We start from the raw sequence: 17932 nt of genomic DNA on the forward strand, positions 1-17932 counted from the left end.
ACTCTCTGCTGTTTTTATTTTGATTACGCGCGCTTGGTTATCTAGGTTTCTCTTAAGTCCGGGGCTCCCTTCCCCTGCGGATACAGACGCATACTCCTGGCGCTTTATCTTAGCTAAGTGTCTGCTGCACTGAGCGCCCTTGAGCTGGGGGATGGGACCGGAAAGCTCCCTCCCTGTAAAGGAGGCCTTCTGCGTGACCGGTTCTCAGGACAAAGCCTTCCTCAGCTGACCTCGCGAAGGCTGAAGAAAACTCAGCCCAACCTCCCTACAGGCAGAACCTACAACACCCATACCTGCTCTGTGTGACTGGTTCGCAGAACAAGTCTCAGCCGACTTCCGCAACTGATAGAACCCACATTACCTATTCTGGGAATTAAATGCTGTAGATGTAGCAATGGCATTAACAATATCATAAAACATTAATATGTTGTGATGAGAACCTTTACTTACTACAAGCTCACTTGTACCAGGAAAGCAACTCATATGCATATGCCCCCTGTTTTACAGTTGGGAAAATAAATCACGCCTCAGTCTGCGTGGGCTTCTACTCTAGAAGGGAAGAGATGCCCACAAAAAAATTCCCGTTTGCAATATAATGATCCTTAAGAGGGAATCATCTTGGCTTCGCTTCAGAAGAATCATCCAAGGGGGGCCAGTTGTTGGGGCTCACCTTATAAATTTAAGCCCAGAAACCTCAATGCCACTTCTGAAAGGGGCTTATGGTCGGTTTGGTCATGAGACGGGAGCCTCTGCCCTAGTGTCCCACAGGGTCGGCCCCTGGAAAACAGTGCCTGGTAATATGAAAACTAAAGCCCCTAGGGAGGAGGGAGGTCACCCCTCAAGGCTTTGATAGGTTACCCGGGTTACCACCATACACATGGATTGCAAGACCCTTGGAAAGAGACAGAGGAAATAGAAAGTCCCAGAGCAGAGGAGGCGTGGTCAAGAGTGTGACTGTCATGTCCCTCTCAGGAACTCTGACTTCTAAAAGGAAGTAGAAGGGAGGTGCATGGAAGTTTATAGAACGTTGAACCAAGACTGACCAGTCAGGGACACAGTCTGGACTCAGGAGCCAAGACAGTGACTACAGTCTGGTTCTAAGGCAGGCTCTTTATAAGAAAAAACGTAACCCGGTAACAACCAGGTAATCAGGTGGAGGAAGCAAGGGGAGGGCAGCATTACATCATTTTGACTAGCTAAACAAAGTGTTTCTAACTGACCTTTAATTTGATTGGTCCTGGAGCCGGGGACTTCACAGAATGTCCAGGCATCAAAGTATACAAACTTTTAGTAGTGAAATCACAGAGACAAAACAATATAAGAGGTTATTCTGAGCCGGGTGTGGTGGCGCACGCCTTTAATCCCAGCACTCAGGAGGCAGAGGCAGTTGGATCATTGTGAGTTCGAGGCCAGCCTGGTCTACAAAGTGAGTACAGGACAGCCAAGTCTACACAGAGAAACCTTGTTTCAAAAGAAGAAGAAGAAGAAGAAGAAGAAGAAGAAGAAGAAGAAGAAGAAGAAGAAGAAGAAAAGAAAAAAGAGGCTGAGAACTTGAACCTAGGTCCACTTTAGGATCAAGATGAGGACTACAGACAAAATGGCTACAGTTAGGCTAAAAGCTAAAGTAGGTCTCAACAGAGGAGCTATAGTTATGCAAAAAGTCAAACAGGCCTCAACAGAACATCCACACAAAATTTTTATAACACCTTGTGAAGTTTCACTATTGTAGCTTTAAGTGAGGCCTAAGAGTTTGTTTGGTTTACGGGCCAATCGCTCTGCTGTGCCCCTTCTCGTCCCTTTTTTATGCTTTTTTTTTTTTTTTTTTTACATTGAAGATTGCAAGCAGGTGCGTTTTGCCTAAATATGATGATGTGTTTTGAGTGGGAATAGAATATTTCACTTCCATCACTAAATGTAGCCTCTGATTTGACAGCTCAAATAATTTGCCCTAAAAATAGCTAAGGAAATGTAAGCTAGGATCAGTGTCCACCACAGTCGCCAGCATCAGAAATCCAAATGCCAAAGAATTCCCCTTTCTTGACCTAGCTTTGCCCTCACTTCCGTCCTGTGGGGCCTGCACCAGGCACATCGATGCGCTTCCTAATCAACACTATATTAATATACATGAGGCAGAAAAACCTCAGTGGAGGATTAATTACCCTTAACAGTGTTTTTCTTTCAAAATTGGCTGATTTTCTTTGGGAAATATGACATGATATGATTTTGTGGGGAGTTATTATTTTTGGAAACAAAACCAAATACTAATTATAGGCTTACTGCCAACAAACCCAGTACAACCTGCGGCATCTCCTTCTTGTGGAAATGCTTCAATGTTTCAGGCTAAATATATCCTGGTAAATGAAACCTTAAGTTCCCATGATTAAAATAGCTCTTCAAATCCCTTTCTCTATCTTTTACAAAACTGAAACACACATGCATATTATTTAAAGAAATAAAGAACTGCATTGCATTGAAATGCCCTGTAAGGGCATGCAGAAGATATTATAATTTAGACTTAATTAAGATAGGTAGTATGGGTTTTAAAAGATTTAATAAGGGCTGGAGAGCGGAAAAAAAACCTGTAAGGGGAATTAGGACATCTTAACCATTGCAAAAGGTAATAATCTTGCCGGGTGTGGTGGCACACACCTTTAATCCCAGCACTCGGGAGGCAGAGGCAGGTGGATCGTTGTGAGTTCGAGGCCAGCCTGGTCTACAAAGGGAGTCCAGGACAGCCAAGGCTACACACAGAGAAACCCTGTCTCGGGGGGGAAAAAAAAAAGGTAATAATCTTGTCTGTGGGAATCTCAGAAACTATCTGAGAAAAAGAATTAAGTCACATATGTTCCGGCCTTCTGCATGGCTCATTGCTGTTTTAACATTCTTATTTCAGATCTCTGTATAAAAGAGCTGTTGTCTCTACGTAGCAATCTTCACAGGCAATATTGGTAATTGTACAGGAATTCTGGACTCTTATCTTCGAGAGGCTTCAACTAGACTCCAGAATGAGGGCCTTCTTTTCTTTCTCTTGCCTCCGTCTCTTTTAATCTTCCTGTCTTTTACCCTGCCTCAATTTGAGTAGAATGAATGACTGGGGAATTCTGCTAGCAGTAGGCAACAAGACATTAAACAACACACAACATTAGCTAAGTCACCCTAATGGCAGATGGGGGTCCCAGGGAACATTTGCCCGGAGGTGAACATGTGACAAGTGGACTTGCTTCTTGGTGGCATTTAGCTTCTTAGAGCTCAGGGATGAAACACCACGTGGGAATGAACAAGTGTGTGATCCTCTTATTTTATACATGAGAATATTGCGGCAGCTTGCTGGGAGCGTAGACGCGACCTCTGCCAGAGAAAACGCTACTGTCAGCATCTCCAGTATTTGTCAATAAGGTGCCGAAATGAAGCGCAGCACCACACTGGATGACATTTCTAGACTCCCCACCTGCAAAGCTGCTGTAATTTGGGGGTTAACTTCCCAGAGCCATTCCACTTTTTTCAAGTGTCTTAACTTTAGTGATTATCCATATAGATGATTTAAGATCAAATAATACCACCTGGTTATATCTTCAGTTGGGATAGTGTTGTTTTTTGTTTGTTTGTTTGTTTGTTTCTGTTTTTTGTTTGTTTGTTTTGTTTTTGTTTTTTGAGACAGGGTCTCTCAGGTGGGATAGTTTTGATAAGTCAATAGAGAAATAAAGCAGTAAGATAGGGTAACTGAGAGAGGGACGCAGTTTCTTTTGTATGTTTAGTTTTTGCAACAGGAACTCATGTAGCCGAATCTGGCCTGGAACTTACTATGTAGCTGCGGCTAACCTTGAACCTCCGATACTCCGGCTTCCCCCTCTCAAATTCTGGGATTATGGGTGCACACCAACACACTTGGCTCAGCTTCATTTTTTTCCCCATATTATACTGCTGTCAAGGGCATGATTTGAAACTAGTAATTGTTATGCAGGTGTTCAGGTGGTCTATCTAATTATCTGTCTATCTATCTATATATCTATATATATATATCTGTCTGTCTGTCTGTCTATCAACCTATCTATATCTATCCTGTTCTATCTTAGAGATGTCTCTTCCCCTTTCTAGGCTTGGGCCTAGCAGAGCCTTACTGGACCCTCCATGGAGAGAAAGATGGGACAGGACTAGCTTTAGCCTTCACTTTTGCTCTTCTTTCCTATCTGGTGTAGCCTCTCTGCATCTCACAGGGAGAGAGGACTGGTTGAGGCAAAGGGAAGGATGCTTTACTTAACTAGGCATGTGACAGAATCTTCTGCCAAGAGCCTCAAGGTAGCTGTGCTCTTGGTCTTCTGATAGGAATGTCTCCGAGATGCTACCCAAGGCTGTCATTGTCCCCAAGACAGAGTAGGATATCCTTCAGTCATGAGCTCTAGGGATTGAAATTAGTCAGCTGCAAATCCATCAGACTAAATAAAGACAGAGAAGCAGACTTGATAAAAGCCATGGGGTATCATTAAGGGCTTAGCTGAATTATATGCACATGGGAAGGAATCTAGCTTGATGACGGGAGTCCCCAGGCCAGATTGCTCAGTTTAAACCCAACCGACATAACCATGCACTATGATTGACACATGTGGACTGTGGCCTCTCTCAGAGGCCTCTTAGAAAGCCGAGATGCACCCCGCCCCCAACCAGCAGTGATACTGTAAACATACCTCTGTGCTTATTTTATTTGAGAAAGTGTGTGTGTGTGTCTATGTGTGTGTGTGTGTGTGTGTGTGTGTGTGTGTGTGTGTGTATGCCATGTGTGCAGGTACCCTTGGATACTCAGGAGGTGCTGAGAACTGGATCTGAGAGTCTTTTGGAAGACCAGTAAGTACTCATAGCCACTGAGACCTCTCTCCTAAATATACCTGCTTAACTTCAAATGGAGATGAATTGCATGATAGGGGCCCAAGCTTTGAGCCCGGGGAGTAGAGACCTTCCTCCATGGAAAGGATGCAGAAAATGTGTTCTTCCCTCTTTTCTTTTCTTTTTTTTTTCTTTTTATTTATTTATTTTATTTATTTATTTTTACCGGTTAAGCCAATTTATTAAAATAGTTGACTTAGGCGTCTGCAATGGTGACTTCAACTTCCATTCCTGGCTCAATACTGATGGAAGTAATCTGCTTAACAATCTCAGAAGGACTGTGTAAGTCAATGAGTCGCTTGTGGATTCTCATCTGGAAACGATCCCAAGTCTTGGAACCTTCACCACAAGGAGTCTTTCTGGTAGTGATTCTCAGTGTCTTGGTAGGCATGCGCACCGGTCCTTTCACTTTCAGATTCTTTTCCTTTGCGCCTCTGATCAAGTCGGCACACACTTTCTCCAGCGACTTTATGTTGCGGGTGGTAAGCGTGATTCGAATTCGGTGAATGGCCACCTCGGGTTCCACGGGCGTCTTTCCGGTATCTTTAAAAGCCATGGCTGCGGCACGGCTTCCTGACCGACTTGTTCCTCAGCAGGAGCAAACAGCGGTGAGTCAGGACCGGAGCAGAGTGAACAGAGCTCCGCTGCACGCACCACCCCGTCTCAGAAAGCTCTTCCCTCTTTTCTTGGCCCAAGGCAGCTTTAATTGTCATCTTCTGCTCTAAGGACTGTGACTCTTCCTTTGCCCCAGGCTCCTTCACTTTGCTGTGTGTGCCCTGCCTTTTCCGGTGCTCACAAACCACCAGCTTCCTTCTTTCCGTCCTTAAACTACAAACCTTCATTGAGATTCAAAACACAGCAAAGAGAAGGAGTTAGCTGGAGTGGCCACTTGACTTTTTAAGAGTCCCTCTTTTCCATAGGTACTTGATGTTTGGAATATGGCCTGGAGGTGGGAGTCCAGAACACCAGACCCAGATACAAAACAATAATCCCTCTATTGTTCAAGAAGTTTCTTTCATACTATTGCTCCCCCTACTTTGACTAGCCTTCACTTTTTGGGGATAAAACAAGCCATTTCTGGTTTATCTGGCAATATAGTCACATACTGCAAAGTGTGCATGTGGTGAGGTAGGGCCCTTCACTTCACCACTGGTGGTATTCCTATGTTTCTGGAATGGGTCTGTGCTCTAAATGTGTGTTCCTTTTGGGAGCCCACTACCTTTGACATTTCTTGACCTTTGTTGGACTAATTAATCTTCTCCATCTGGATGTATTTAGGTGGGATTTTGAATCATGTTTTTCATCCTTCTTCTTCCTAAGGCTCAGGATAAAATCCTGCAAGGCTGATTATCTTCTTTCCTGAGCTTAGTGATTTAAAATCCCCAAATGAAAGGCCACTCATCCTTGCATTCATTTCTTTTCTTGCTGTGGCCAGATGGATGAAAAACAACTAAGGGAGGAAGAGTGTTGTAGGATATTTGATCACATTATGAGCCCGGAGGTGGTATACTGGAAAAACCTGTTTCTAGTTGTAGTGTGGCTCAGCCCTAGCACACACCTTTAATCCAAGAGCTTTCTGTAAATAAGATTAAATAAAGTCAGCCATAGGCCAAGAGGCAGAGCAAGCAACCAGTTGACAGGAAGTGAACATAGGAAAAAAACCACAGAGAGTGAAAGTCTGGAGGACAGATAGACACACAGGAAGTAGAAAGAAGGGATATCCAGTTTGAAAGGGCTTTTCCTGGCATGGACAAGAAGGAACCTTTTCCTTCTGGGACATCTGCTGAGTAGGAGGGTCAGCTGGGGTTTTTCCCCACTTCTCGGAGGTAGCAGGCTTTCACCCCAGCATCTGGCTCCTGAGTCTATTGGTAAAATAGAATGTTTGGAATTTTGTTTAAAAACAACAGAAGAGTTGTCGTTGTTTGTTTGTTTTTGGCTTACAGTTTAAGAGTGTCTCATCATGGTGGGAAAGTCCTAGTGAAGGGAACACACTGCATCTGTGAAAAGTCACAACACATTGCATCTACAATCAGAGAGCAGAGAGAGATGGCTGTTCAGTTGATTTCTGCCCTTCCCCCTTTTTATTCAGTCTAGGACCCAGGCCTAGGAACCCTTTCTCAGTTGAACCTCTCTGGAAGCACTCTGCAGACTCACCCAGCCACGACCTTCCAGGGTGACTCCAAATCCAGTCCAGGTGACAATGAAGATTACTTACCAATCTTCTGTAGAGGTGCTAGGCAGATAGAACACTTACAGTTCCTGCTCCTTAGATCTTCAGGGGGCTGTGCCTGGAATTTTTTTTTTCTCCCTCTCAAGACAGGGTCTCACTACATAGTTCCAGTTGACACTGAACTATCAGTCCTCCTGCATCAGCCTCTGGACTACAAGATTGCAAGGCATCTGCTACCACACCTAACTCTCCTATTTGACTCCAACGTTCTCTTCAATCCTCCCAACATCCATATGCTTCCCAAAGAATTCCCTGTTGCTCAGTTTAACCAGAGTTCTTTACTTGTTTGATAGAAAGAGCTCAGACTGCTACGGCTTCCTGCTGAGCCATCTTGCCAGCCCTTAAACAGATTAAAAAAAAAAAAAAGTTAATGTCAGATAATGTAACTTCTTAAAAATCTGTTGCATGTTCTTTATCATATTCAATTCTGCTGTGATCTTGCATATTTGAAAAGTCTAATTTGTTGGAATCTACAAAGACGAGAAGGAGGTGGAAGGTGGCTCTCTTGAGGCTCTCTGGGAGGGGTCATCGTGTTTAACAAAGCTGCTGCCTCCTCTTTGATGCCAGCACTTGCCTGCTAACCTTCCCCTGTCAGCTCCAGCTCACTCTGTGTTGAAAAGGGGATAGCACTGTTTAGCATTCTTCTGGAGCATTTGTGTGACTGTACAGGGATGCCGTAGGGAAAGCAATGACAATCTTCAGACTGTTGTGGTGATAAAAATGTTCACACTGAATTTCCATCGCAAAAAAAAAAAAAAAACCAAAAAACCCCACAACTTAACTTATTGTTGATTGTATACATTCACTATGCAAAATATAAAATTATGTCAGCACTTGAAAGGCCCAGGCTGGAGGATGAGAAGTTCAAGGTCATTGTTCAATTCATACTGCATTTGATGTTAGCCTGGGTTACATGAGATCCTGTCTCACCAAGCAAGCAAACAGAGCCTGGGGATATGGCTTAACAGTTAAAAACATTTGTGGTTCTTGCAGAGGATTCTGTTTTTAGTTAGTTCCCAATACCCACATGGCAGCTCACAATCATCTGCAGCTCCAGTTGTAAAAGGGCTCCAGTGCACTCCTCTGGCCTCTGGGGGCACTGCATGCAATGTTGTACACATATGCACACAAGCAAAACAGTCATACATGCAAAATATGATTTTAATTAAAAACTAAAAATTATTCTTAAAGGAATTAAAAAAAAAATCAATCTCTAGAACTACCAAAGATCAATAAACAACCAAACCCAAACACCAGAAATATGTCCCTGGTCTGCGGCTCTCAGCATCATCTCAAGGACTGAGGGCAGAAAGGAGAAAGCCAATGGAGCCCAGCACTCCCTCCTTTCTGCTTTCTATTCCTCCAAGATATAAGCAAGCAACCTCAAGCTCTGCCTATTGTCTTGGCCCCCTCACCGTGGGGGAGCTAACACAGTAGGGGAAGGGAGCTGGGAAAGAAGTCCATGTGAACTCCCACCCAAGTGATGTATTCATCACCAATGAGCTATGAGGTCCCAGGTTAGTTAGTCATCAAGTCAATATTGCAGAATAGATGAAACAATACAGTTACTCAGAAGTTTCTGAGGATAAACTTTTTAGCTACACGAAGATAAACACTGGCATGTAATAAACTCTCATAAACCTTTAGGACTCTGAAGAACAGTTACTCATAAAACTAGTCATGAAAAATTTAAAAATCAGAAGATAAATTGTGCTAATGCTAATCCGCCCACAGAACGGATGCCTGGCTTGCATTCCATTAGCTGGGAGCATCTCTTAAGACATAAGGATGGCATATAAAACATTCGTGCGCCCTGAGAAGCAACCCAGCTTCTCTTTCTTGATTTCTGGTCTAAACTGTGTGACAAAGCATACTTTTGTCTTCTGTTTTTTTTTTTTTTTTTTAATTTTGTTTTCAAGACAGGGTTTCTCTGTGTAGCCCTAGCTGTCCTGGACTCACTTTGTAGACCAGACTGGCCTCGAACTCACAGAGATCCACCTGCCTCTGCCTCCCAAGCTCTGGGATTACAGGCGTGCACACCACACGCCCGGCCACTTTTGTTTTCTGTGTTCCATTTTCCTTGGATTTTACTTATGTTCAGTGAATAAACACATTCTTAACATTGTCTGCAGTATGAGTAATTAAAGCTTCTGGGAGAAGGAGCAACAGAATAAAACAATAACTCTACTTATCAGAGAGAAGCAAGATCTACAATGTGTCATAAGGAAGCTTCTAAAGCAGCCCAGGTGGTTCACCAGGGGTCCGCAGTGTGCTTAAACTGTTTTTTTAGTTTGAAACTGACAGGCGTTAACCAAAACCGAAGCTCGGCATAGTTACTTCACCCTTTTCCTAAATCAAAATTGGAGAAATTATCTAGGGCGTTCAGCTAGTCTCTGGAGGGTGAAACTGCTTCTTAATTACCCAACTAGAAAAAAATGCACACACCCCTGGGGAATTCTCAGGAAGCATTATGGAGAGTCTGTGTGAATTGCTGCCCCAGAGTGACACTTCTCACTGGAACTCAGCCTTTAGAGTTCAGGATATCTCTTAAGTCTTTCCTAGAAGCCTCTGAACTGCTGGGCCTTTCTCTGACCAGTGCTGTAAGATGACACCGAAACGCAGACAGTGGAGATAGGTTGGACTTGTAAAAAAAAACCTGAGTACTGGGGCAGGGCGCGGTGGCGCACACCTTTATTCCCAGCACTCAGAAGGTAGAGGTAGGTGGTGGTTTGCTGTTAGTTCGAGGCCAGCCTGGTCTACAAAGTGAGTCAAGGACAGCCAAGGCTACCACAGAGCAACCCTGTCTCGAAAAAACAAAAACAAAAACAAAAACAAAAAACCTGAGTACCGTGGTAACATGTAGTTGTTAATATACAGAGTGTGTTTAATAAGGACCTATCTGTGATGTACCCAGGACACTGGAGGCATAGAGATCAGGGGATGTTTGACTTCTGCTGGAGCCAGCAAAATGCCAAAGGAGAAACGACTTTAGTGAATGAATGCATGGCCTCCAGCTGGGAAATTGAGGCAGGGACAAGTTGCAGGAGAGAAGAAAGTCCAAGCAGCGTAGAGTTGTGTCCTGCCTGGATGGCAGAGTTGCAGCTACAGCCTGCCTTTAACTTAAGTCTGCAGTGAGCTCCGAATGCACTCTCTTTCCCCATACCCAAGTTTGTCCTACAGGGTCAGCCTGGAGGTCACGTCTTCTGAAAGGCATGGTAGTCCAGACTAGGTTATTTATTATTATTTTCTCTCACAATACCTCACACTCTTCTAATTCAACTAATAACAAAATGTCATATTGCCTCCCTCCGCCCCGACCTGCAAACTTTAAGGGCAGTGAAAGCAGACTTATGTTTGACCAGTTCACATAACGTCCCCAGAACCAAGTACTGTGCCAGAGAAATGTATATAACTAGCAATAAATACTCATGAATAACTAAGGATGAGTGTGACTATATTGCCTTTAGGTAGGTATTTGTTAAAAAAGAATTCAGAAAGTGTGCTCCAGTTTCACCAGGGCTGTCCCTAGCCTTGCCCGGTGGCAAACAACTTGATGGCACTCCTTTTACTCTCCTGAACATGCACACACTCAGACATGTACAGACACATTTACACAGACTATCCACACTCCCAGGCTCATAGACTCTTGCATTCATACCCCGACATATGCACAAGCAGAGACTCATATTTGTCTCCCTCTATTCTTTTACTGTTGCTGTTTGCTTGGTCTTATTTTTTTACTTGTTTTATATTAACTTTTGGTTTTTCAAGACAAAGTTTCTCTGCTTTTCCAGAACTCAATCTGTACACTAGGGTTGCCTTGAACTCAGAGATCACCTGCCTCTACCTCCTCAATGTTGAGACTAAAGGCATGTGCTGCCACCACTTGCTGCTGTTTTTATTTCATTATTTATTTATTTATTTTTTTTTCAAGATAGGTTTTATGTGTGTAGCCTTGGATGTCCTAGACTCACTTTGTAGACCAGGCTGACCTAGAGCTCCCTGTGATCTGCCTGCCTCTGCCTCCCGAGTGCTGCAATTAAAGGCGTGTGCCACCCATTGCCAGCCCATTTGTTTTTATTTTTAAGACAGGGACTCACTCTGTAGACCAAGTTGGCTTTGAAATCCTCTGGCCTCATCTTCCTGAGTGCTTGGATCATAGGCATGTGACCACCGTATCTGATTCTTCTATTGATTGTTTACATTTTTTGGTTTTTTTTTTTTTTTTTTTTTCTTTTGAGACAGGGTTTCTCTGTGTAGCCTTGGCTGTCCTGGACTTGCTTTGTAGACCAGGTTGGCCTCGAACTCACAGAGATACGCCTGCCTTTGCCTCCAGAGTGCTGGGATTAAAGGCGTGCGCCACTCATGCCCAACTCTATTGTTTAAATTTTTAAAAGACTATTTTATTTTATTTGTATGAATGTCATCTTGCCTACATGTGTATTATGTGTGTGTCTGGTACTTGTAGAAGCCAAAAGAGGGCACTGGGTCCCCTGAACTGGAGTCACAGATGATTGCGAGCTGTTTTGTGAGGTCTGGGAACTGAATACAGGTCCTTTGTAAGAACAAGTGTCCTTAATTGCTGGGCCACCTCCCTCGCCCACTTTCTATTGATTTTTATACTTGCATCCCGAAACTATACTTTATGTAATGTTGACTTGGTTAGGAAATTCTACACCAATGGAATCTTGGGTAGTTCCTATGAAAATCCAGCCTTGCAAGAGTTGGCATTATACATGGGTATGCGTGTTCAAAAGTGAAATTGTTACCAGAGTTTTTGTCTAAAACTTGGGCCCTGGTAGTTTTAACAAACTAGACTCAGTCATTCGTCCTCAGTACAACACTTAAAGGCACAAATAAGTAAGCTGGTGTGATGGCACATGCTTTTAATTCCCGTATCTGGGAGGGAGAGGCTGGAGGATCTCTGTGCAATCAAAGCCAGCCTGAGTTACATAATGATACTCCTATCTCCAATGGGGGTGGGTGTGGGGAGGTGGGGAGGAAGATGGGATGAGGACGGACTCTGCTGTAAGGTAGAAAGCTGGCATTTCTAGATAGCCTCTGAGCTCGGTATAAAATGACAGACTGCCTTCCTCGGCTGGGTTCCTTTCTGCCTTGGGATCTAGGGGTCCCCAGAATCTCTAAGGAGGATCACATAGTCCTCAAGGAGATTACAGGTCTAACCCTTTCCTGATAAGACAACTATTCAGCAAGCACTGGAGGATTCCTGGAAACACCCACCTAATGCTAATGAGATGTCTTGGTGTCCAGGCTTTCAAACCTTGACCTCTAACTGTACCTGGAGATTCTCCCCGACCCATGGCATAATTAAGTACTGTGTTCCCTTCTTCCAATAGGACAGAGGTATCCCTGGCTCCCCTAGCCCAGCAAATCAAACACGTTCACTCTCCAAACCCCTCCTACTGCCCAAGGTTTACAAGTCCCTGTTTTAGAGGAAATAAATGGGCCAGAATCATCTGTTTCATCAAAGATCATCTGGTACTCACCATATATTTTGGGGAAGAAAGGGCTCCCCTTCTCCCTGAAGAATTAATCACTGGAGGAAGTTTCCTGAGCGAGTACCTGACATAGCACAGGGTCCCACTGGAGATGGAAGGACAAGAGACAGAGACAGAGAGACACGCAAAGAGAGAGAAATAGAGGAAAGAGATGTTTATACAACCTGGCTATTCTGGAAAAAGAAACATGGAAAAAGGTGCAACGACCTCACCCTAGTCTATCTTGGTGTGAGAAATTACGTTTTACAAAAGGGCAAGAGGGATGCCTAGCTAAGAAAGAGGTTCTGGCCAAGCTATATGCCCACCCATCATTGACTCAACATTGTCTGGGCTCCAGTCTGCCCCTCGAGATGGTCTGGTAAACTGTCAGAACTTTGTGAGGTCATTTCCGAAGGGTAAATAGCTCCTCCTGCTGGTGCCAAGGCTTCAGCCTTTCCCTTTCCCCAGCATGCGATTGGGGGGGGGGCCGAATTCTAATCCTGGGGGTGGGGGGGGGCAGGGGTGTGGGGGTGTGTGTCTATTGTTTCTACAGTCAGGCAAAGAAAGGGGCCCAAGTGTCTTTTTCTAGAAGATTTTTGCCCCTGCAGAACACTTATATATTGGTTCCAGTGTAGAAAGTAATTCCGTTTACACAAAATCTCGGAAAATGTTGAATATAGGGCTGGAGAGATGGCTCAGCGGCTAAGAACACTGACTGCTCTTCCAGAGGTCATGAGTTCAATTCCCAGCAACCACATGGTGGCTCACAACTATCTATAATGTGATCTGATACCCTTCTCTGGCCTGCAGATGTACATGCAGGCAGAGCTCTGTATACATAATAATAAATAATAAATCTTTTATTAAAATGTTGAATATAGTGAATAACAAAGGCAAGTCCTGCTCTGTCTTTTGGTTCAAATATCACTTATGCATGTGTCTTAGTTCTGACCCCTCAGCAGCAGACCCTGAAGCAAGCCTTTGTGTGCACAGGACTTATTAAAATGTTGTCCTCAGACACTGGGGACACAGAGCAGGAAGGGCAGGCAGCCAAGTGAAGTGAGAACTGCAACAGCCTCTTAGAAGATGCTTTTGTGGGCAGGGCATGGTAGCACAGGCTGGGAGGCAGAGGCAGGTGGATTTCTGTGAGTTCGAGGCCAGCCTGGTCTACAAAGCAAGTGCAAGACAGCCAGGGCTATACAGAGAAACCTTGTCTCAAGAAGAAAGATGCTTTTTGCTATAAAGCAGTATTCCTCACCTGGGCCCACAACTAAGTGCCTGCCACTCCTTGCTTTCATTTTGTGTCTGTCTTTGCTTTTGGCTCAGACGGCCCCTGTGACCCTGCCTAGGTATGTTAATCACTCAAAGAGCCTTTGACTCCCTCACCTCTCTTAGTGAAGGGGAGGGGGGAAAGGGGAGAGAGAGAGAGAGAGAGAGAGAGGAGAGAGGAGGAGAGGGAGGGAGGGAAGGGAGGGATAGATGTTTTTAGGAAAGATTTTTACTTTGTGTTGGCTTATATATGTATATAAAAAGTAAGCAAGTTCAAAATCCAATTTTTCAGGATTTTTTACACTGATAGTGACTAATTGCCATGCTTCTAAATCAAGGATAGGCCATCCTACTTGGGTGAATGTTTGCCTAGCATGCATGAAGCCCTGGGTTCGAGTCCCATCGTTGCATAAAATCAGGTGTGTGGAACACCCTTATAATTCCAGCACCCAGGAGGCGAGGGCAAGAAAGTAAAGAGCTCTTGGCGCACACCTTTAATCCCAGCACTCGGGAGGCAGAGGCAGGGGGATCGCTGTGAGTTCTAGGTCAGCCTGGTCTACAAAGTGAGTCCAGGATGGCCAAGGCTACACAGAGAAACCCTGTCTTGAAAAACCAAAAAAAAAAAAAAAAAAAAAGAAAATAAAGAGCTCTAGGTCATTCTCAGCTACATCACAAGTTCAAGGGCAGTCTAGGATACAAGAGGCCCTGTTTTGGAAAGAAATTGAACCAAAATCATTTCTAAAAGGAATGTTCCAGTGCTTGCTTAGGCAGCACACATACTAAAATTGGAACTACAGAAAAATTATCATGGTCCCTGTACAAGGAGGACATGCAAATTCATGAGTCTTTCTATATTTTTCTGAAAAAAAGCTGGATTTGCCCATTTCTTATTTAAATAAAATTAAAAAAACAACTTGATGTAAAATAAAATGTTCTAGGAGTGGGAAAGATGGCTCTACAGTTAAGAGCGTTTGATGCTCCTCCAGAGGACCAGGGTTCAATTCCCAGCACCTACATGGGGCTCACAACTTCCTGTAACCCCAGTCCCTGGGGTCCCAGCACCCTCTCTGGTCTCTGAGAGCACACACACACATACACACACACACGGCATACAAACATACACATAGGCAAAACACCCATACACATAAATAAAAGAATTTTGCACTCTGGTCTCTGGAATATTTTCCTTTTTTTTTTTTTTTTAGGTTTTCCGAGCCAGGGTTTTTCTGTGTTTCCTGGCTGTCCTGGACTTGCTTTTGTAGACCAGGCTGGCCTAGAACTCACAGAGATCCACCTGTCTCTGCATCCCCAGTGCTGGGATTAAAAGTGTGTGCCACCACACCTAGCTTTTTTTTTTTTTTTAATAAGGCAAACATTGGTACTTAAAAAAAAAAAGATGGGCTAGAGAGATGGCTCAGAGGTTAGGAGCACTGACTGCTCTTCCAGAGGTCATGAGTTCAATCCCCAGCAACCACATGGAGGTTCACAACCATGTATAATGTGATCTAATGTCCTCTTCTGTACATGCAGGCAAAGCGCTGTATACATAATAATAAAAAAAAATCTTAAAAAAAAAAAAGATATATTTATTATATTTAAAGTGTTCTGCCTGCAGGCCAGAAGAGGGCACCAGAAGTCATTATAGATGGTTGTGAGCCACCATGTGATTGCTGGGAATTAAACTCAGGACCTTTGGAAGAGCAGCCAGTGCTCTTAACCTTGGAGCCATCTCTCCAGCCTCAGCATTTGATTTAAAAAAAATTATTTTGCTATTGTATGTGTATTGTCCATGTTTGTCTGCTTGTATGTCTGTATACCACACGCATGCCTGGTGCCTGCCAAGGCAAGAAGGCCCCAAATCCCTTAGAACTGGAGTTACAAACACTGGTGTGTACCATATGGCTACTGGGAACTGAAGCCAAGTCCTTTGAAAGACCAACCAGTGCTCTTAACCACTGAGCCATTTCTCTACCCAGCTTATTATTTTTTGATGTACATGTGAAGACAATGACCGCCACATCATGAAAGCTGCCTAATCTCAGTAACTGTCAGAAGGGTGTTGACTTCAGTGATACCAAAATTTAAAAACTGACCATATTCACTAGGCCCCTCCTGCCAAAGCAAGTGAGTGAGCGAGCAAGCAAGCGAGTGAGCATGCACACTTGTGTGTTGGTACCCTTAGGAATGAAGTGTTTTGGAATAAAGGGCCTTGAGGCTGTGATTGGGCCTTAAGCTGGGAGTACATTAGAAAAAAAAACTTTGCCATAAACAGCCTTCATGGGAAGGAAAGGCTTTCTCTTAAAGCCTTGGAGAGAAGCTTCGCGTGGGTGAGCATAAACCCAGGTATCTTTTAGGGCTGTAAATTAGAAGATTCTTAACTCCTTCCCAGGGAGAGAGCTGCAGGAGGTGTGTGGCCTGATGTCAGCCAGGCTATGGGACTTGGCTCCTTAGGAGTAGTCACTGTCTTAAGGGGGCAGGCCCGTGTTCCAACAAGTGTGTTTTCTTTGTTGTTTTGAGTCAGGGTTTTGCTGCGTAGCCCAGGTTGGCCTTCCTAGTCCTGGGATTAGTTCCAGCCTCTTTATAAGAACAAAATCCCATTCATAATGAGGAAACCCTTGTGACCAATCCTCTCTAAAAGGTCTCTCTCTCATATACCATGACCATGGGATCTAAGATCTAATGTGAATTTTAGTGGGACACAAATACTCAAGCCATATTTTCGATGCTTTAATCTCACACACAGAGAGCAATGCTACTGTCCAAGCAGCCATCAACAGTGTGAGAGAGATGAAGATGTCTTGGATCCAAGTCATATAAATGGAGTATCTGCACACACTGGGAACATTCTACAATGGGATTTGTTGATGGACAAGGTTTCTCTGTGTAACAGCCCTGGCTGTCCTAGACTCGCTTTCTAGACCAGGCTGGCCTTGAACTCACAGCGATCCTCCTGCCTCTGCCTCCCAAGTGCTGGGACTAGAGGCATGCACCACCATGCCCAGCTCCAAATATTCTTAAACATTTCAATTCTTTTTTAAAAATTACCTAGAGTTCTAAACATTAAAACCTGTACAATTTCTTGCTGTTGTTTTTGAGACAGGGTCTCACTGCACAGCCAGGAACTTGCTATAGGCCAAGTTGGCCTTGAACTCATATTAATCTGCCTGTCTCTCCTTCCCAGGGGTTAAAGCCATGTACCACCACACCTGACTACAATTTTTCATTGAAAAATAAGCATATTTCCACTTAGTATCTTTAATAAATATTTACTAAAAACTTACAAAAACAAGAGGGTGCCAAAATATATGTTATATATAGTCCTTTCCCTAAAATAATTTATAATCTCATACTTATTTGTTGTTGTTATTTTGTGGCTTTTGTTGTTTTTTGTTTGCCTTTCAAGACAGGGTTTCTCTGTGTAGCCTTGACTGTCCTTGATTCACCTTGTAGACCAGGCTGGCCTCGAACTCACAGCGACCCTTCCCCTCTGCCACCCTGAGTGCTGGGATCACAGGTGTGGGCCACTGCAATCTCATACTTACGATGTTTCTGGACTGGCGTGCTGCATTCACTCATTTGTTGAGGAATCTATCGATGCTTCCATTCACTCCTCCCTTGGTGGACTTGTGTCCCTGTAAACCAGTGCCCCGAATCAGCCCTTTCTCGTCTGCTTCATTGGTGACAGCAACAGGAGAAGTCAACTAGTGTGCATTTGCATCTTAGAATCTATGGAAAAGGAATTAGAACAAAACACCCATTTTCAGGGCATCTTTCTTTCTCCCCTCCCCCATACCTCCCCCCGCCCCTCCCCCTTTTGAGGCAGTCTCTCACTGAACCTGGTACTTCCAATTATCTAGGCTGGTGAGCCAGTGAACCCCTGAGATCCTCCAATCTCAGCCTCCCAGCACTGGAGTTACACGTACCCCCTTTCTTTTTTGCATTTACTTATTTTGTGTGCTCACGCATGTGTGCATGTTAATAGTGGCATAACACAGCGTGTTGCTGGGACTCATGCCCAGGACCGTTGGGAGTGGGGTGAGCAGGCTTGGAATCAACG

At 44.0% G+C, this 17932-nt stretch overlaps 1 protein-coding gene and 1 non-coding gene across 2 annotated transcripts; one reads left to right on the forward strand and one right to left on the reverse strand.

The window, feature by feature from the left end:
* Nucleotides 1-5026: 5026 nt before the first annotated feature.
* LOC127186420 (40S ribosomal protein S20-like) lies at nucleotides 5027-5543 on the reverse strand. The gene has a single exon (XM_051142800.1). The coding sequence runs from the start codon at nucleotides 5432-5434 to the stop codon at nucleotides 5075-5077; it is 360 nt and encodes a 119-aa protein (XP_050998757.1). The 5' UTR covers nucleotides 5435-5543; the 3' UTR covers nucleotides 5027-5074.
* A 9087-nt stretch (nucleotides 5544-14630) lies between these two features.
* LOC127186421 (U6 spliceosomal RNA) lies at nucleotides 14631-14734 on the forward strand. The gene has a single exon (XR_007830386.1). It is a non-coding gene; the product is annotated as a U6 spliceosomal RNA (small nuclear RNA).
* Nucleotides 14735-17932: the final 3198 nt, after the last annotated feature.

The sequence above is a fragment of the Acomys russatus genome, unplaced genomic scaffold (genome assembly GCF_903995435.1).
Source record: "Acomys russatus unplaced genomic scaffold, mAcoRus1.1, whole genome shotgun sequence".
Classification (NCBI taxonomy): Eukaryota; Metazoa; Chordata; class Mammalia; order Rodentia; family Muridae; genus Acomys; species Acomys russatus.